General features: G+C 41.8%; 2 protein-coding genes across 2 annotated transcripts in view; one reads left to right on the forward strand and one right to left on the reverse strand.

Annotated features, from left to right (window-relative positions):
- Window positions 1–8,271, reverse strand: part of LOC119893940 (kielin cysteine rich BMP regulator) — a 32,277-nt gene extending 24,006 nt beyond the window's left edge. The window contains 6 exon segments of the mRNA XM_038706354.1: window positions 3,808–3,976; window positions 4,058–4,359; window positions 5,107–5,179; window positions 5,585–6,117; window positions 7,801–7,866; window positions 7,869–8,271. Of these exon segments, the coding sequence (XP_038562282.1) occupies window positions 3,808–3,976; window positions 4,058–4,359; window positions 5,107–5,179; window positions 5,585–6,117; window positions 7,801–7,866; window positions 7,869–7,902 (1,177 nt within the window). The 5' untranslated portion in view covers window positions 7,903–8,271.
- Window positions 8,272–12,367: 4,096 nt separating this feature from the next.
- LOC119893801 (cadherin-related family member 5) lies at window positions 12,368–20,476 on the forward strand. Its single transcript, XM_038706140.1, is given in 17 exon segments — window positions 12,368–12,458; window positions 12,555–12,769; window positions 14,695–14,751; window positions 14,849–14,941; window positions 15,048–15,134; window positions 16,034–16,144; window positions 16,333–16,503; window positions 16,849–16,939; window positions 17,027–17,133; window positions 17,210–17,288; window positions 17,291–17,409; window positions 17,498–17,629; window positions 18,115–18,193; window positions 18,285–18,475; window positions 18,579–18,599; window positions 19,137–19,270; window positions 19,375–20,476. Coding segments are annotated over 17 exon segments (2,514 nt in total). The 3' UTR covers window positions 20,111–20,476.
- Window positions 20,477–20,973: the final 497 nt, after the last annotated feature.

A 20,973-nucleotide genomic window follows, 5' to 3' on the forward strand; every position in this document is an offset into this window, starting at 1 on the left:
TGGAGTAGAGTTTCATGATAGCCCGTTGGTACAATCTCATCTCTCTTAGTGTGAGGTCTCTAATCTCTTTACGCCGGGTCAGGTGTCTGCATGCACAGTCAACTCTGCCACAACATTTGCATGTGCAGTCTTCACAGCTTTGCCTGAACCTTTCCCCGTATCCCCATAGCTTGCGTTGAAGGAAGCATCCACAGCATCCACCACATTTCATGTCAGAACACTTCACTCCAGGAGAGAAACTCATTACTTGTGCATCTCCAGCTTGATCCTTCATCAAAGCTTGGCACTGTGTTACAGTGAGGTAATCACAGGTAAAAGTGAAATCCGGATCCCTGCAGCAGTCTATCCTTGTTTGGTTTCCTTTAAGATCTTCCAGCTCAGTACAGTTAAAGTCCATGTTGCTATTCCACACTTCATCCTCCAAATTATCCTTGTTGTGTGGCCAGAGAGTCCTGTTCACAGAGGAGATGTTGTATTCCTGTTGAGTGTAACGCTGGTGGCCAATGGGCCACCCTGCCTTCGAGGCAGCACGCACCCAACATGCACTGGTCCCTACAGGCATTAAAGGAAGGGAAGTTGTTGTTGCTGTTTCCTGTGCAGTAGCGGAAGTCCTCACAGAGGCCAGAGGTAGGATTAAAGGCCCAGCAGCGTTGAAATGGCTGTACACCTTCACAGTTGTTCTCAGGTTTGGATACCCAACAGGCCTAGAAGTGGGGAGGGGGGACACATGGCCTCTTACCCAGCCTTAATCCCCACTGCATAACCCCTAGCCAGAACTGACAAAGGACAAAAGTAAAGCAAAGCACTACTATTGGACTCATCCAATGCAGCAGGCCAAGCAATGATACAGCTAAACCATGAACAAATAGCAGACAATCACAAGCGTGATCTAACAACTAGATCAGTTACATTAAAGAAATAGTGTTACATTTTGAGAAGTCATTCACATCCCCGCTGAAAGTTAGATGAGAATATTGAAACCACTCTCATATCTGTCTATTAAACATGCCTGGAGACATTCAAGTTTGCTTAGCGCAAACACTGGAATGAGGGGGAAACAGCTAGCCTCACTCTGTCCATAAACATATCTGCCTGTCAGCACCTAGGAGATTGGTATCGATGTTCTTATAGAACGATTTCCCAAAATGTCTAACTTACTACTGTGGTAGCACCTTGCCTTGTAGCAAGGTATAATGGGAAGTACAAACAAAATGACTTAAAAGAAAATCCTAAAACTATAAGAAACTATAAGACAACTGCAGTAACAGAAGGGATTTCAAACCTTCATTTTCATTTGTGACTGTGACCCACCTCAAGCATTTGAAAAGTTCTGGTGACCTGCCGGGTAACCAAACATACAATAAGCACATCTTAAAAATTAACACAATTAAACACTTAAACTGTAGACAAAACTGGAAAAAGCACAGAAGGACACATGTTCAACATTTGCATGACCAAGACCATGACCATTCTAGCAGTGCTTTGATCTAAAAGCAAATAATAACATCAGCATGGTAACATGCTTACAATGGCAATGCTAACATGCTTATGTTTATGTATAATTTACCATTTTCTCCATCTCAGTTTAGCATGTTAGCATGCACACAAAGTACTGCTGAAGCTGATGTCATTAGTTTAGTTTAGTTTCTGTACACATTTTCATGGCAATCTATTCAATAGTTGAGATGTTTTGGATTGAAGGGGTGACCTCGAACAACTGACATTACTGTCCCAGGACATTACACACAGCATGGCTAAAAAACCCTGGAACTGATACACACATTTTCACAACATGGACGGAAAGGTCTGACACCAAACTTGTTGTTTTCTAACACTTTATATACAGTGGGTACGGAAAGTATTCAGACCCCTTTAAAGTTTTCACTCTTTGTTTCATTGCAGCCATTTTCCAAAAATCAAAAAAGTTCATTTTATTTCTCAGTAATGTACATTCAGCACCCCATCTTGACAGAAAAAAACAGAAATGTAGAAATTTTTGCAAATTTATTAAAAAGAAAAACTGAAATATCACATGGTCATAAGTATTCAGACCCTTTGCTCAGTATTTAGTAGAAGCACCCTTTTGATCTAATACAGCCATGAGTCGTTTTGGGAAAGATGCAACAAGTTTTTCACATCTGGATTTGGGTATCCTCTGCCATTCCTCCTTGCAGATCCTCTCCAGTTCTGTCAGGTTGGATGGTAAACGTTGGTGGACAGCCATTTTCAGGTCTCTCCAGAGATGCTCAATTGGGTTTAAGTCAGGGCTCTGGCTGGGCCATTCAAGAACAGCCACGGAGTTGTTGTGAAGCCACTCCTTTGTTATTTTAGCGGTGTGCTTAGGGTCATTGTCTTGTTGGAAGGTAAACCTTCGGCCCAGTCTGAGGTCCAGAGCACTCTGGAAAAGGTTTTCGTCCAGGATAACCCTGTGCTTGGCCGCATTCATCTTTCCCTCGATTGCAACCAGTCGTCCTGTCCCTGCAGCTGAAAAACACCCCCACAGCATGATGCTGCCACCACCATGCTTCACTGTTGAGACTGTATTGGACAGGTGAGCAGTGCCTGGTTTTCTCCACACATACCGCTTAGAATTAAGGCCAAAAAGTTCTATCTTGGTCTCATCAGACCAGAGGATCTTATTTATCACCATCTTGGAGTCCTTCAGGTGTTTTTTAGCAAACTCCATGTGGGCTTTCATGTGTCTTGCACTGAGGAGAGGCTTCCGTCGGGCCACTCTGCCATAAAGCCCCGACTGGTGGATTGCTGCAGTGATGGTTGACTTACTACAACTTTCTCCCATCTCCCGACTGCATCTCTGGAGCTCAGCCACAGTGACCTTTGGGTTCTTCTTTACCTCTCTCACCAAGGCTCTTCTCCCCCGATAGCTCAGTTTGGCCGGACGGCCAGCTCTAGGAAGGGTTCTGGTCGTCCCAAACGTCTTCCATTTGAGGATTATGGAGGCCACTGTGCTCTTAGGAACCTTAAGTGCAGCAGAAATTTTTTTGTAACCTTGGCCAGATCTGTGCCTTGCCACAATTCTGTCTCTGAGCTCTTCAGGCAGTTCCTTTGACCTCATGATTCTCATTTGCTCTGACATGCACTGTGAGCTGTAAGGTCTTATATAGACAGGTGTATAGTATAATCAAACACAGCTGGACTCAAATGAAGGTGTAGAACCATCTCAAGGATGATCAGAAGAATAGACAGCACCTGAGTTAATATGAGTGTCACGGCAAAGGGTCTGAATACTTATGACCATGTGATTTTTCAGTTTTTCTTTTTTAATAAATTTGCAAAAATTTCTACATTTCTGTTTTTTTCTGTCAAGATGGGGTGCTGAGTGTACATTACTGAGAAATAAAATGAACTTTTTTGATTTTTGGAAAATGGCTGCAATGAAACAAAGAGTGAAAATTTTAAAGGGGTCTGAATACTTTCCGTACCCACTGTATCTACCCTACTCCTCTAATATTGGCAAAAAAATACCTGTCCCAGCTGTCTGTGACACACTGGTCCCTTGGTGTTGGGAGGACAGGAGCAGTAAAACCCAGCGGGGTCAGAGATGAAAATACGCCTCTGTTTTGACAGGGGTTAGACAGACAAGGTTCTGGGAGAGGTATGTCCATCTGCAAACTACTTACTTAACACCAGTTCAATGTGTGTTAGTGTTTGTTGAACGTGCACCAAAATCATAGGTAGGTACTTTATTGTGTGTTGTTGTAGGTGTGTGACAAAGATAACAGAGAAAGCAAATGAGGGCAAGAATGAGGAAGAAAAAGATAACTGTCAAAACCTGAGTCGTTTTACCTTTGATGTTTGGTTGGCATGCAACCTTTCCAGATGTGCATGTACACACAATGTTGGGGTCAGTCTGCCAGCGCTGGCCATTCTCCACTTCACGCCCCTCCCACACACATCGCTGCCTCACACACTCACATCCCTCCAGGTACTGTACACGTGACTGTAGGTCTGCATTCTGTAGAAAAAAATAACGCCATGTCACATCACTTTATATCACTTGACTTAAGTATTGACTTATTCTAAGTGCAATACTTTCCTGAGTTTTGACCATGTCCACCATACGTGCCAGTTCCTCCAGCCTCTTCTCCAGGTTTGTCAGCTTGTCATCTTTTTGTGCCTGAGAAACAGACTTTACCCCTTGAGGAGATCCTGGGGCCCCCAGCACCACACCTCTCTGCAGCTGGTCACTCTGGACGTCCTGGAGATAATGGTTGGTTTGGTCCAATGGCCTGTGGCTTGTATGTTTCCTGGGGGGTGCATCCTGCTGGAACATTCGACTGCTGTCAGTCTGAGAATCTGAGCCATGGGAGTCTGTGTACTGAGATGGATGCAGATCATCTGGAAAGAAAAAGCAGAAATTAGTGCGAGAAGAGGGTGCTTAATAATTCTTGAATGATTAAAGAGCAAATTTGGAGCCTAAACAAACATCCTGGTAACATACTGTCAAAATGAAGGCCCACACTGAGGAATAATAAACAAACTGACTGGGGGACTTTCTGCCTGAGGGTCAAAAGATATGATCTTATGCACATCAACTACGGTGGTCCCCCTACTGAGTTTTAACTCACTGTGAGAACAAGAGGAGTATCTCACTTTTCAGTGAGATACTCATTTCAGACAGTTTTATTAATATTTATTAATAAAGTTTTATCCGTTATTTATTATGTTCATGACAAGAAACTCTTCACTGACAAGAAATCACTGAAAAATTATTTTCATGTCTCCCAGTGCAAGAGAACTCAAAATATAATAAATGATCCGGGTCAGTAATGAAGAGAAAGAATGGAGCAAAGGAAATGAGAAGGGAATGACACTGCATCCTCTGGCCCCCACAGCATGCTGTTACTGATTTATTGATGCATACACATACTGTATATAGTATCCAGAAGAAAAGGAAATCAATCACTGGAGACAGTGAGACCGAAATGTTTACTTGGTAAGGCGTTTTTGTAGGGTCTTTTTGGTAGTCTCCACATACATTCATCCTTGTTCTGTGGAATACTCAGATACATATTTTTTTCTTTTGACCCTCCCAATAAAGCAAATGATTTTCTCTCAGTTTTAATATAGGTAATTTTTATTCACCTGTAACATTGTCACAGAGCCATGGTCGCCTTAGATATGCTTTCATTGAAATCTCAGCCATCTTCAAATAACCCTGCATTCATAAAGAAATAGAGAAATGATCCCATGCTAAATTTGACTGAACATACAGAATGCACATTGAAGGGAGACAGAAATATGAAAGTTATGTTGAATACCTGCATACATTTTGGATGTACAGTACTGTAGTTCCAAAGACAGTTATGTTGCTGTGTTTTTGATGATTTCTTTTTAGATTTTTTTAGTGGGACAAGTGTCATTATTTTTCAGGAGGAGGCGGTCACTCATGATTACAAGGTTTATATTGCATGATATCTTTGTTAAATGTTGAATCACTGCTAACCTAAAGAAATCATTACAAAACACTGTAAACAGAAAATAAATCAGTAAATGTGATGTCTCTGTTGTCCTTTAAAGTATGTGAGTATGTACAGGTATACAGTATGTGCAAGAAACTTACACTAAATTTGCTGTCTTTCTTTCCTGGTGTGCTGGCAAGAGTGACAACAACATCTTGAGGCAGTTCCAGGTTGATTCTCTCTTCCCTTTTTGTCAGTAGAACCACAGCTTCTTGACAGTCAACAAAAAATGTCAGTCTATCAGTCTCCAGGCTCACAGCCAACTGTACCCCCTCCACTCTGGAGAAGGGGTTTTTCCCGGGGAAGAGAAAGCTGGAAAGGCCTTGAGGTCCTCCTCCAGCCTGGTAGTCCAAACGCAGAGTGTTATTGAGGGTGGAGGAGATGATTTGAAGAATGGGTGAGGACGCAGAGGAGAGAGAAAGAAGAGTGGCAGTGGAGCCTGATGTCTGATGCCCCACCACATGGACCCCCATGCTACCCTGAACATTGGTGTAAAGGAAGTGGGAATATTCACGAGGAAGAGTCAGGTATGGTGTTCTTGGACGTAGTTTGTATGTCACACCGCCAGGACTCTGCAGTCTGGCCATGCTGCTTATGTGGTGGGACATGTTTAGAGCGGCCAGAAGGTCAATCACTAGGAAAGAGGAAAAACAGACCATCCTAACTAACATGAATACTCATCCATATCGCATGAGGCCATGTTCTGTCTAATAGAGGATGGCGCTTAGTTTCTGGGTTATGATGAGTGTGAGAGGGAATCAGAACGAAGTCATTCATCAGCCGGTCACACATGGTTGCTCCACTGACCTCAACACAACACCAACGATAGAACATCTGATGTAACACTTTAAATCTGGAGAAGGAAACCGAAAGTTTTACGAGAAAGTTTTCTTTTGGTTTATGGGATAGATTTATGGGGTCTCCCAGCTGTGTAAAGTAGCTCAGTACATGTACACAAGTTAAGTACTTGAATACAATCAATGCTGAGTACTTTTTACTACTATTTATTCAGGCAGTATTCAAACAGGTCTCAGAATTGGATGAAGGCTTGCCACCTTCAACTAAACCTCTCTAAGACTGAACTCTTGGTCATTCCAGCCAAGCAATCTATCCACCATAACATCAAACTATAAATTGACTCCGCAACCATCACTCCAACCAAGGTGGTGAGAAACTTGGGTGTCATGATTGATGACCAGCTGTCCTTTTCAGACCACGTTGCTGCTGTCTCTCGGTCATGCCGCTTTGCTCTATACAACATAAGGAAAATCAGGCCCTACCTCACTCAGTACGCCACCCAGCTTCTGGTACAGGCCATGGTTATCTCTCACATCGACTACTGCAATGCCCTCCTAGCAGGTCTTCCAGCTTGTGCGGTGAAACCCTTACAAATGGTTCAGAACGCAGCAGCGCGTCTGGTTTTTGATCAGCCCAAAAGGACTCATGTCACTCCATTACTCAGTGACCTCCACTGGCTCCCCGTGGCCTCCAGAATCAAATTTAAGTCACTAATGCTTGCATACAGAGTGACTACCGGGTCTGCACCCATCTACCTAAACTCCATAATACAAACTTACGTTCCTTCTCGGCCGCTACGCTCCTCCAACGAACGTCGCCTGGCTCTGCCATCCCTTCACACAAAGCAATCCCAGTCCCGGCTAGTCTCATCTGTGACACCACGATGGTGGAACGAGCTACCACACGCCATCAGAGCGGGGGCGTCCCTCTCTAACTTCAAGAGGCTCTTGAAAACTCATCTCTTCCGAGAACACTTCCTCTTATAACACCTCTAACTCCTAACCTCTAACATGCACTTCCAGTGCTCTTCTTCTTCTATCCCCTACAATGATCTTGTATTGATTGCACTTTTTGTTAACTCTTACTTCCTTCCCTAGGTATTTACCTCATTGATGTGATATGTACTGTGAGATCTTACTAGTATTTATTGCTGCTTTTACTAATATGTACTGTCAGTTGTAGATCTGTATTTGATGCTCTGTTGATGCTTGTATGTTGTTCCTCAAATGTAAGTCGCTTTGCATAAAAGCGTCTGCCAAATGAGTAAATGTAAATGTAAATGTACTGTAACTATACTTTGACACTGTAGAATTAGGGTACTACTTTTACCAAAGTAAAAGTACTTTTTCCACAACTGGCTCCCCAGTTTGATGACTGTGACACAAAAGCAATCTCGATATCAAATCAAAATAAAAAAGTAAAATAAGCAAAACAACAACAAACACCACCACCACAACAACAACAATAACAACAACAACATCCAGTGACTTGTAATCTAAGCACAGTTTTGTCAACTCACCATTCTCGCGATTTGGACTTGAGTGCCCCTGCACAGAAAGGGCAAAGACCCATAGCAAATGTATTCCAGCAGCATGAGCGTCCTCAGTTTGCTGCTCTCCATTCTCCAGACGCAAAAATGGAAACCCCTGGATTAAAAATCCTTACGCAAAATTATTTTATTCATCGTACTTTTAAACATGGACCTGGGACTATACGTTAAAGACTTCCCTGTTTCTCTTCCGAGCAGACCTTTTCAAAGAGCGCGCAGGAGAAACGTGAAACATCTTGATGCAGGCAGGGCGTCGCTTTCTCTGCAGTCACACACTTACATTCCCCCCTGGGGCCATATCTGTAACAAACTTTCACTCCGTGATCACAAAGGCGGATAATTGTGAGAGGGTTGATGACTGTCACTATCTCACTATCCTTGCTCAAGATGTTACTTGCCAGAGAGAGAGAGAGAGAAAGAGAGAGAGAAAGAGAGATCACTATCCTTGCTAAAGATACCTGTTTTTTTTTTGCCAGAGAGAGATAGAGAGAGAGAGAAAGTTCAGGTGAGCGTGTGAGGTCACCTCTGGTTCTCCTCTCTGTCTCGTTTAGTTTCCAGTCCCAGAAGGATAGCTGTGGGTGAAGTCTTTTTTTCCCCTGTATTCCCTCATTTTGTCAGGGAAAAAAACCCACTGCTCAGTGGTGTTGATTCCCGAAGACCCGTTTTGGTAATCAGCTAAAACCTGGTCTGGAGTCTGGATGGGAGCCATGGCTGCACAGAGAGAGAGAGAGAGAGAGAGAGGGAGAGGGGGGGTAAACACAAGTAATCATGTTTCACTGCTTTGGAAACGGTCCCAGTGTGCATCCATACATCTGTCTCCACAACCCTGGGCTTTCTCATGTTGTCCTTCTCATCTCCACTGTGTTTATTTTTGCAGAGCCTTTCTTTGAGTACACCCTCACAAGCAACTTGTTCTGAGACTTGCTACACAGAAAGGCAAAACATGCCCATCCTCTGTCTTGCTGAAATATTTTTGATGTGATGATAGGACACCCAGATATTTCATAATGGATGCAGCAGACAGGAGAGTCCCTCATTACTCCAGACTGTTTCAATCTGATTCTGTCTTTTCCAAACTTGAAGTACACCTGATTGTAACTAAGATCTTTCCAGCCTCTGTCCACATATCAAGGGAACCCTCATCCATGACTCATGCCCGTTAATCTGTAATAATCACAATTAAAAGTTTGTCCCACAGGACTTGTTATCTTTACTTACTTACTTACTTTTTTTCGTTTTTTTAGCATACATTCAATCCCTCTGGGAGGCATGGCATTTCCAGGCCGCAAGGGCTGATTGAAGACTGCGATAAAGCAGTTGGAACTGGAAGAATGAAACATATTTTTTTGCTAAGGGATTTAGTTTAAGCTTTGTGAAGGAGGTAATTGACTGTAAATTCTTCACAATTCAGAAATGCCTCCCAGTGGAACAGGAACAAAATGTTACTCTCACACCCACTTTATACCCAGTGGGCCTTTCTCTTGTGTTGAAAATGTGCAGTACATTAGTGTTACACCCACCCTATATTGTGTGTGTAGGTTACATTGAGCAACTTTACAAGACTATAGTCTATAGCCATCTTTTTCATGCTTTTTCAATGAACCATAAACTATCAATGAACATGCACCTGTTGAACGGTCGTTAAGACCCTAACAGAGTACAGACGGTGGGCAATTAAGGTCACAGTTATAAAAATGTAGAGACCTTTCTACTGACTTTGAAAAACACAAGAAAGATGCACATAATCCCTGCTCATCTGTGTGAATGTGCCTTAGGCATGCTGCAAGGAGGCATTAGGACTGCCCCCTTGCAGTGGCAGACCACATGTGACAACACCTGCACAGGACCACAGGGGCACACTGATTGTCACTTTTGATTTTGAGCCCCCCTTTGTTCAGGGACACATTTTTCCATTTCTGTTACTCACATGTCTGTAAAACTTTCTTCAATTTATGTCATAGTTGTTGAATCTTCTTATGTTCATGCAAATATACTTATGTTAAGTTTGCTGAAAATAAAAGCAGTTGTAAGTGAGAGGACGTTTCTTTTTGTAGTATGTGTATATACAGGAAAAGTCAGGGGATCACCAAAGTCAGTATAATTTATCTTGGTGCCATGAATTTTGGTGCAAAATTTAATCTTAATCCATTAAATGGTTTTTGGATATTTCAGTCTGCACCAGCCATATGGAGCCATATCAGCATACTGCATAGTCATAACATAAACGCAACATTTGTTATTGCAGTGTTGCATCATTTAATGCATTCATTTTGTAATAATTAAATTGAGAAGTCGCTTTGCACATAAAATGTTTACATATCCTCACACGTAATTACACACAACCGAAACAAAATGCACTGAAAAATGCCTGCTTCATTTCAGATGCGTGATATAAGTGTGAGAGTTTGAGAAGTGCACAGCAGGTGAGCATCAAAGTTTGAGTTACAAACTGCTTCTGCTACAATCTGTTTGTCTAGTGAAATGTCTTTCTTAAGTAGAATTGACAGTTTTGAAGGTCCAGCTCAGTTTTGAATGGTTTCAGGTCACAACATTACAAGAAAAAGCAAAACACACACATTCTGGGAAAACAGATGTTCAGATGATATAGTTGTCAACTGTTATTTATCAACCATCTCCCAGGACTTCATCTTTTTTTAACAGCATCTCTGCTGACATCCAGTGGTCATATCCAATCATAACAGTGTATATACAAACTCAACAAGTCTGTTTTAACTATGTTAATCCATTCAGCTATTGCTAACTTTAGCTTAGCTCTTAATTCACTACTGTTAATGCTGCTTAAATACCATCTGTAAACATTTATATGATCTGAGATATGCTCATCCTTTGCAATCTCTCTCTTTGTCATGGACACAGACTGCATAGTGTTCAGCTTTTTCCTGAGGCAAACTTGAGTTCCCCCCCCCCTTCCTCTGACAATAGAAACCACTCACAAGCCTGCACTAACCAAAACATTTCTCATGGAGCCAGACAACAGCTTTCATCACAAGAGCCCTAAAGATATGTGCAGACACACTACTTTAAGTGTGTGTGTGCGTGCCTTTGCCTGCTGGGACAAGTGTGTAAAAGGATGTGGGTTAAACTTCCAAAGGTGAACAGACGATGTTTGATAGCTAATCCCTTGTCAGGCCCCATTAGTTGTCGCACGTCACCAACTGAACAAATCCAACAGGCGAAAGCTGTGTAGCCAAAGTACATGTACAAGTACAAGTTCTAATTTATACAATGCGCAGAAATATACATGTCCGTTTAAAGTATAATACAAGCTGCCAAGATCTAACTTACTGAAGAACATGACTTTTTTTGCTCTCTAATACTACATCTTACACAAGAACTGACTGTTGAGATTTGATTGCATGACAAACTGTCTATGGAGGTCAAGTGTTATTGTACCAGACAAAATCCGTTAGATTCACACTGGTCTTGACCTCACCGTCAGGTTCTTGCCGTATCCAATCTGATTGGCTCAGTCGCCGTGCCTGACCAGGTAAGCCCCGCCTTCAGGCTTTAGCCTCTGAGCTGAGATTTATTCCAGGATGTCCACCATAAGCTGCTGTCTGCTCTTTAATGTTTGTGGGGGGGTCAGTTAGTGTGTGTGTGTGGCCGGTGTTATCAATTGTTGTCATTATTCCTAAAAGCCTCCGTCTGTCTTTTTGAGTGGCACATAGTGGCATTTCAGGGTTTTGCAAATCAGAGATGCTGCTTCCATCACAAGTCAGGAGGATATGGAGGCTGACAGACAAGCTGCGGAGGATTTGACAACAACAGGTCAGTCAGCTGAGTAACAGTATAGACAGACGATCTGTGTTCACATCCATCATAACTCAGTCGTGCGTGTGATGGAAAGCTTGCATTTATTTACCTCGCAATTACAGCACAGTTATTGTTTTATTAAATGTGACCCCAGATCCTGCTAAGCCCCCTCCTCTCCCCCATACACACACACATACGCACAAACAAATGTGGCAGTGTACCTGGGACTCACGAGAGCATGATATGCTTTTTGTCACACACCTTAATTTATTTGAAATATACAACTGGAGTTTAATTTTGCAGTGAAGAAATATGGTCAAGCAGACATCTGTACAGCAGAGCTCCTGCTAGAAGGATTCATTGGATCCATAACTCTAGTAAATATTAGGATCACAGAGTTGTTGCTTAGTTGTTATGATTTCTGACCTCTCAAATGATTATGTTTGTACAAAAAGAAGAAGGGCTACTATGTTGCTGGTTTGCTCTCACTGGTCAAAACCAAGCAAAAACCTACTTAAAAGGGATTTGAGGGAATTACTGGACAGAGCCGTGTGTGTGCTTGTTTGTGCATTATTAGAAGGTCTTAACCTTATGATGATTCTTAAGACAAGCTGCCACCAAGGCACATAGTAAGGCTAGGTTTAGCCCACTAATTCATACAGTAGAAGGAGGAGAGGGGGGGGCATGTTTAGTTAATCTTGTTTGTTATTTCTCTCTGTGAACTCAGAAAGAACTGGTTCCTGAGGCCTGACTGAGCCCAGGAATGGCCCTCATTGAACTGAAATGGAGTTTCATTCTGGCCAAGGCTCTAGTCTTCTCACTGCTGGTCCTCCTATGTTTGCACACAGCCAAAGGTACAGCCACTTCACCGCTGTTCGTATTAGAGTTCAGCTCTTGGCCAGAATTAATGGATTTCTTTTGCATATGTCTTTGTGTTTGCATTGACACAGGCATGTCAGGGTGGGGTGGATGTTTGGATGGTCAGGATGTATTTGCAACAGTCAGAGAGAACAGCCTTCCCGGAGAAGTGGTTGCTGAACTCTTGGCTGACACCACAATGGAGGGAGTTCACTGGAGCCTGGATGGAAAGGATGCTGATTGGTTTGTCTTGGATGAAAGAAACATCCGGCTGAACACATCAGCTGACAAGCTCCTTGACCGAGAGGTAAATGAGTTGGGATACGCCCTTTTAAATACTGACCTGAGTGTTGGAGCTTTCTGATTATCAGGATGCCATGAATGCAATGCAAGGATTACAGAATTTATGTGTGTAATTCCATTTTGTTGAGTCTAGTGTCGGGCCGCAGTGGAGACTATGTCTCTAAGTTTAGAACAAACTGTCAGGGATTGAACCTCACAACCTTGTCCTTGGACCAAACACAATCTCTCTCACCGTCATCATCTTCCCAGCCAGCTATCTTACATCATGGCAGCGGTTAACGGGTCAACCAGATTAGCAGTCTCTCTCTCTCTCTGCCTCTTAATCTATCAACTATTGTCCCTCTATCTTTAAAATCATCATCAAAGAATATGACTAGGATCCATGTGTAGAACTCACCCTATTCAACACAGTCTGAGAGCATCAATTCAGTGTGTGGCCACCTATCTCTTGATAAAACTTTTTTTAATATTTGGGATTCGCATTTCTTACATTGTCATCATGAAGGGTTTAAGTTTAAGTGTTTAAATGTAAGAGAAGCTGCATGTTACAATATATATTTTTTACAGTTATATGACATCAAGTTAGGTGCACATCCACGTAAATATAGAGCAAAAACAAATGTAGGTGAAAAAAACAAACATTTGTTGAGTAGGCAAATGTGAGAGTTCACAACAAATCCAAAATAAGTTAAGGCATTTATGTTTTGAAAATAGTTTGGAAACATTTTCATTTTGTGCGTTTAATGTGGATTTGAGCATTAGAAATGAATAGTATTTCTGCATCAAAGTTTTGGCAGAAGCCTGTTCACAAAGTTACTCTTTTGGTTATCATAATTATTATTATTTTTTTTTTTCTTTATTTTTTTTTTCTTTATTTCTTTCTTTTATTAATAAAAAATGGATGGTTGGTCTCCTACAGTAATTTCAGAGTTCATCCATAGTATCTGATTCTGCATATCATCTGGAGTGTCAGGAGGATGGTACTGGAAATTCAACCATGCTTTAAGTACGTCTTTAAAAAAGGGTGAAAGTTCTTTTAATTGGTTCTGAAATATTTCTTTAATATGTAATGATTTTAATTGAAAAAATGGAAATAAATCAGAACCAAAGAAAGAAAAGGATGTATATTATCTTTTACTGGTGAGCCATTGCCTGTGATGATATATTTTAAATATTGTCTCTTAATTTTATCTGGTTTACTATTCCATAAAAATTTGAAAATTTTTTGTTCAAAGCATTTCACAAAAGAAGTGTCAGGAGTTGGGAGAGTCATTATTAAATAAACAAATTGGGGGATTACCAATGAATTAATCAATGTGACCTTTCCTTGTAATGTAAGTGAACTGCTCCTCCATGGCTGTAAAATTTTTTGTCATAGTTGTATTTGACAATATTTTAATATAATTATCTGGTATGTGAATACCTAAAATGTCTACGGAACCGTTTGTCCATCTAATTGGAGCAGAACAACTTAAATTAAAATCTGTACCATTTATCGTCCCTATTCTGAATATTTGGCACTTCTCAAAATTTGGTTTCAAACCTGATATTTTGGAAAACATATTTAGATCAGTGATCAAGGATTCCAAAGTAGATTGTTTTGGTTGTATAAAAAAGGTTGCATCATCAGCATACATTGTAAGTTTTGTCTCTATACCATTTGGCTCCAAACCCATAATATCTGTATTCTTTCTAATTTTAATTGCTAATATTTCAATACATATCAGGAATAAATACGATGACAATGGACACCCCTGGCGAACCCCTTTTGTTCGCCAGGGGTGTCCATTGTCACCGTATCATGGTTATCATAATTTAGATAATGAATCAGTCTCAAGCATGCGGCATTTGTGTTAAAATATTTTATCAAATTGAATGAAGGTCTTCTTGGTATCTTCTTCTATCTGTTGTTTTCTCTCTGTTTCTCAGGCCCAGGGTCCTGTCCTAATGGCTGAGCTGTCATGTTATGAGGAGGACACCCTTCAGGTACACTTTGTCCCATCATCCATAACTCTTCAGTGTGTCATCCCACATTAAAACCTGCAAGTGTCTTTGTTTCTTTTGTTTTTTTTTGCTGTTGTAGGGTGTTTACAGGATCATGGTCGAAATTCTCAATGAGAACGATAATTCCCCTGTGTTTTCAGAAGACACTGTCCAGTCTCTTATTATCAGTGAGGTATGACACTTTCACAAACACATGTACACAAACCTGTGCATGCTTACGCAAAACATGCAAGATTAAAGTGTTTCTCTGCCTGTCTGTCTATCCGTGTGTTTCCCAGCTGACGCCAGTGAATACTGTGGTCTTTACTGTCCAGGCCACAGACGCAGATAACGACAAGATAATTTACTCCATTGACCAGACATCAGTGAGTTCTCCCCTTTTACGCTTTACACTTTTATAAGGAATTTTAGAACATGGGCCCTATTTTAATTTATTTATTTTTGTACATATTTTGGGGTCTAAATGACTAATAGGCAGACACAAAGCAGGCTGCTATGGCTTCCGTGTAATCCTTGCACTTGTCAAAAGTATGTCCACTAAAGTTTGTGTTTTTGCCACTGACAGGCTTAGATTGTTATTAAGTATCTGACAGCATTACAGAAACGATCCCGACAGAGACTTTTTTTTATTTGTATGAATTACCCTTTTTAAAAAAGAGAAAAGAAACACATATGCACAGTTGTTAATGTGTTTTTCACTAACAAAGACCATGCCTGCAAAGATGTAGATTTAAAATGGTTTATTGCTTATGAGGGAGCTTGAGATGGGATCGTGTGGTCAGAACAGATCGAGTGCCTGGAGGGTGGGGTGAGGGACGCAGGGATGGGGGAGAGGGTCAGGAGTTGAGGGGTAGGGGTTGAGGTGTGATGGATGAAGGGTTGAGGGGAAGACAGGTGAAGGATGAGGGAGAGGAGTCGGATCCGTGCAGATGGATGTGGGGATGAAGAGAAGACCGCTGTCTGCAGGCGTGAAGGTGTGTGGGAACCGGTGGAGTCGAGACTCAAGAGAGTGGGGGAGACGTCTCTTCGTCAGCGGACGAGCGAAAACCCCCGGTTCCTGTAAGCAGACAAGGAGAGAGAAGGGAGCAGGGGAGAGAGGAAGGAAAAGAAAGGGGTTTGGGTGGGAGGGATGAGAAAGCTGTGTCAAGGGGAAGTGAACCGAAAAGGTGTGCTTAAGAACTTGGTGTGCGGAAATTGGGTGAGTTCAAGGCGTGGTCTTGGTTCCCAAATCTAGTTTATAAAACTTCATATGTTTGTTCTGCAGCCTGATGCAGAGTACTTCAAGGTTGATCTCCCCAACAGTGGAGAAGTGATCCTGTCCAAGCCTCTAGACTATGAGACCAAAACCCTGCTTACCGTCACTATCCAAGCCTCGGTAAGCTATGTACACTTAATTTACTGCATTTCAATCAAAAAGTCTAGATTTGATTCCCTGATGCTCCTGGCAATTGCTATAAGAGAAGATGAACCATACTTCAGTTCATGTATCCATCCATTTCTCCATCAAACATGCTTGATCAGTGTAATATCCTCTGAAGATGCCATGCCTTGTCATTATCTCAGGAAATGAGCACTGCTGAGCACTTCAATATCAGCACCAACATCACTATCACTGTCCTGGATGGAGATGACCAGTACCCACAGTTCCTGCCCTGCGTGCTGCTTTTCCAGGATGAGACCAGTCGTGTCTGCACCAGCCCTGTGTACACAGTCAATGTCACAGAGGGGGAAGAGGTCAGATGCTAAGCGGCCCCCCAGTCTTATACCTGATAACTTATCAATGTTACTACACTGGATTCTACACTAGAACCATTCTTAGTATTCTTTGAATATACACCAACAGATTTACTTTTACTTTACGCACACTGCATCTTTTCTGCCCTATAGGTGAGGGACTGTAAGGTTTTATCATGCATATTTGGCCTTGTGTATAATATTAATTTTGAACAACTTTGAGTTTATTTGGACCTTTGACTCAATCTAAACTATCATTGCAAGATCCAGATCAACTCACCAGGTTACTGTTTAGATGACATGGGGATATAATTTGTAGAGCAACAAATATTTGTCATGTTGCAGGACATTGTGTTGGACTTCTCTCCTGGTCCCATTCATGCAGTGGACGGAGACAGAGGACTGAGCTCTCCAGTCAGCTATGCCATTCTCTCGGGTACCACACACACTGATGCATGTTAATATTTAAAATGTGTTGTGCTTAATTGTGTAACATCTGTAACTGTGTTTGTGTTCATGCTAGGAGACGATGATCAGCGTTTCCTGATGGACAGAGAGACGGGAGAGGTGAAGCTGACTCGGGGGGTTACAGACAGACTTTCAAATCCAGCACTGAATCTACAGGTCATGGTAAGACTCACCTACTTAGTGTTAGCATTAGACTTAAAAGATATCGCTCTCACTGCTCTGTCTTTCTGTCTCTCAGGCATACCAGGACGACGACCCAAGGAAGTATTCTGTTGCTACAGTGTTGGTACGGGTTCTGGCAGTGAACCAGTTTTATCCGGGTTTGACATGGCTGAATATCAAGGCTTTGCAACTGCAGGAAAGAGTGCTGCCTCTCTTGTCAGTACCTATGGCAGCAAACCACTCATGTTACATGTGCAAGATCAAGACTTTAACAATGTATGCACTCCACCACACTCGAAAAATATTCAATGCATTTGATTTACATTGTTACTCATCGCCTCCTTTTTCCTCCACAAATTGACAGGGTTTCAACCCTATGATCCACTATACTTTCAGTCCGACATCCAATCACACAGACATCTACCAAATCACACAAGAGGGGCTTCTGATCGTCAGGACCAATCAACTCAAACCAAAACATAAACACATTCTAGAGGTGAGTCTCAGTGATTAGTTTTATATAATATAATTATATTATAATTTGTTTTGATTGAAAATAGACCACACCAGTGATTTTTCATATTTCAGGCCAGTACGCACAAATGAAGCAAACTTTACATTATGCTAGCTTACACTTGACATCCTTATATCTTTTTAAACACTATAAGTGTGAAGATAGATTTCTGATGGTGCTTAAAACCAATTGAGATAGTGAATCCATCATTTGGCCAACCAGCTCCAACAACCCGGAGATAAAGGACATGCATGACAACATAACTATAAAGTATTGTGTTTGTGTACTATAATTACACAAACACAATAACTAAACCAGTTAACAAAAGTTGCCATTAAGTTATTTTTACTTACTTATGTGAAGCCAGTTCCATTACACAACCCCTTTGTCTTTCCTCAGAGTATCATTATAAATAAAGACATAAATAAAATGGCGATGATGTGATAAAAAGTCAAAATACCTTGCAGGTAATGGCTATAGACCAGGAGTCAGGTGATGTCATCTTTGCTACTGTAGTGGTGGACGTGTTATCTGAAGGACAGTCAAGTAAGGACACACACTTATACACTTGCCTACGCTACTGATTGCTGATGAGAGTGCAGATCAAACTCTGCATGTCTGTCTGTGTACACCGCAGTCCCTCTTAGTCCACTGGGAGATGGCGGTCTGACAGGCTGTACTGTGGGCAAAGCGTTGTTCCTGAGCATGGTGTTCATGGCTGTACTTGGATGTATCCTGTCTATCCTGATGTGGCTGAAGAAGAAACACAAGGGAAAGAGGGACCCACTGCAGAGAGGCTGCGTGGCCCAGGGCAAACACCCCAATGTGGTGAGATCCTTAATATCTGTAATCTAGAATTAGATTTACAAAGATTTGTTGGTCAGTAAATTTTGAGTTTCTGAAATGTTCTCTACTGCGTATACTCCCACAGAGCTTACGATGGTTCCAACTGGTGAGTTATTCATTTACTATTAAAGCAAATATTCATCATTGTCTTATATTTCCTCTCCCTTCCCTCATCCTAATCCTACTAAAGGTAAAAAACATTCAACACAAGGTCCAATTTACTTGTTGTTTCCTAGGCTTTCGACCACATCTCATGGCCTTCATCAGTAGTTTCTCAGTTGTCATGGAGATCATTTAGTTGTTGTTACATGACTAAAGTATGCAATGTCAAATGACAACAACTAAACTATCTTCCTGACAACTGAGCAACTCCATCTGCCAATGAAGGTTTTTGCCAAAGTGACCTTCAAGCTCATACAGTATTTGAACATGTGAAGCACCTCATTAGCCTGAAAAGTAAATGACTCACATATCAATTGATTACCTCACTCCCACTCACTAATTGTTAAATTGCCTGGTTGTTAAAAGCCCTGACAATTTCTACAAATGTCTCATTGAATCAGGATGATTATCCCACTTCCTCTCTGCGAATAGTGGTTTTCTTTTTCCAAATGTTGACCTGATAACTGTGGTTGTTCTTCAGGTGAGTCACGGTAGTACCATGCCACACATGGAGGAAGTACCCTACAACAATGAAGAATATGGAAACTGCAATCCCTGCTTCCCCAACAAACCTAGCATCTGCGCCCACCAAGACCCCCCCCCTGCCGAGGACCCGTTCCACCCAGAACGACCGCTGCACCCGACACCTGCTTCACCCCCACTGAAACTCTGCACAGCCCTGTGATCTTCAATAATAATGTTTCTATACCAACCAAAAGCTCCTCTAGTTCACCCACCTTTCACCCAGCTACTGTGGCTGCTTCTCCATCCAAAGATAACCCTGGTTCACCAACTGATGTATTCCTGGACCTTACTGAGGCACTACCCAACACCAGTCCTAGCCCTGCAACCCATGATGCCACTAGCACTCCACCGTTCACCTGTCCTGATTCACAAACAACCACCAACGATGACCCTACTGACGTTGTCACCAGCCCCTCCTCTCAATCCAGTATTCCATGCAGTCATACCCGAATTGCTTCAGCAGAAATAGACAAACCCTTTCGCAAACCCCGTGTGAAGACACCCCCATATTCACCTGTACAGACCTCAACCCTCCCCAAGCAGACAAGCATTCCCCCACCCACCCCAGAGCATGCACCTTTAAAAGCCAAGCTGGTAAATATAGATACGTCTCCCCATGATACACCCCCAGTAACACCAGAGCGAACACAGATTACTCCAAGCACAGAGGCAGACCAATCTTCCACATCACTGGACCAAACAGACCAATCAGAACACCCAGACGGGGCTGCAGACGCCGGTAGTGCATCTCAGGACAGAAGGCCGTCAACGAACTCAGAAAACATGCAGGGTGGCCACAAGTATGACGATGGTTTTCTGGGAGAACAAGATGCAGACAAGAACAGTGAGGGTGAGTTAGAGTCAGACGAAGAAGAGCTGCTGAGAGTGCTGGCTCGTTGTAATCCCATTTTTATCACATTTAGTAAGTGATGTCACTACAATATTGCAGGCAATGAACGTGATAGGGCGGATGACAGAGAATGGAGGCGGTGAGGTGAAGATGGACAACACAGACAAGTGGACATGTCATCGATCAAGAAAGAAACACGACAGTCTGGTTCTCCTTGTACTGTAGGTACTGCTGAGGACAGAATACATTGCACAAGATATACAGCACATGGGCCGCATAAAAGAAGACACACATATGTCACACATATTTCACACACTGTATACTGCATATGTAAACATAAACCTTTGATAATACACAATTATAAGACATAATATTCCATTTATACTATAGAGTAAGCCTAGATGACAGGAATGAGTGACCTTGAATGCACAATGCAGTCTTTTAGATCAAAGGTATCCGTATAAATTATGAATAGATTTTTCAAGGATAAGACAGTTAGAGCAGCCTGAATGCATCAGTCATGACACAAATATGTTGTCTGCGATTGTTTACGAACAATAATGAGATTAATGTGTGTTGTCTTTGAAATGCAAATCCACATGAAATCACATTATGTAAAAAAACTGCTGGAACGCTTGACAGTTTAAATTCAGAGAAACGTCTAGCAGCAATTTTGCACCCTGAGCGATTCCCTGTAGATTTTAAATAGCTGCTGAGTACTGTACATTCGAAACTTTCACATAGTGTACTGCAGCATTCATTGTTTTGTTATGCCTACTCTACAAGCTGCCTCATTTTTTCCCCTTGAAAATGAGTAAAGTTACTACTGTCTAACCAAATCAATGAGCCAAGAGTAGTTATTAAAGTGAAATTATAAATCCCACCACTGTTATGTTATACTGCGACTGGCCTGCAAAAACCAGAGGGGTGGGTTTAGCTACAT

Source organism: Micropterus salmoides, unplaced genomic scaffold (genome assembly GCF_014851395.1).
Source record: "Micropterus salmoides isolate LMB-PRFRI ecotype aquatic unplaced genomic scaffold, ASM1485139v1 Ms_hic_scaffold_8, whole genome shotgun sequence".
In the NCBI taxonomy this organism is placed as follows: domain Eukaryota; kingdom Metazoa; phylum Chordata; class Actinopteri; order Centrarchiformes; family Centrarchidae; genus Micropterus; species Micropterus salmoides.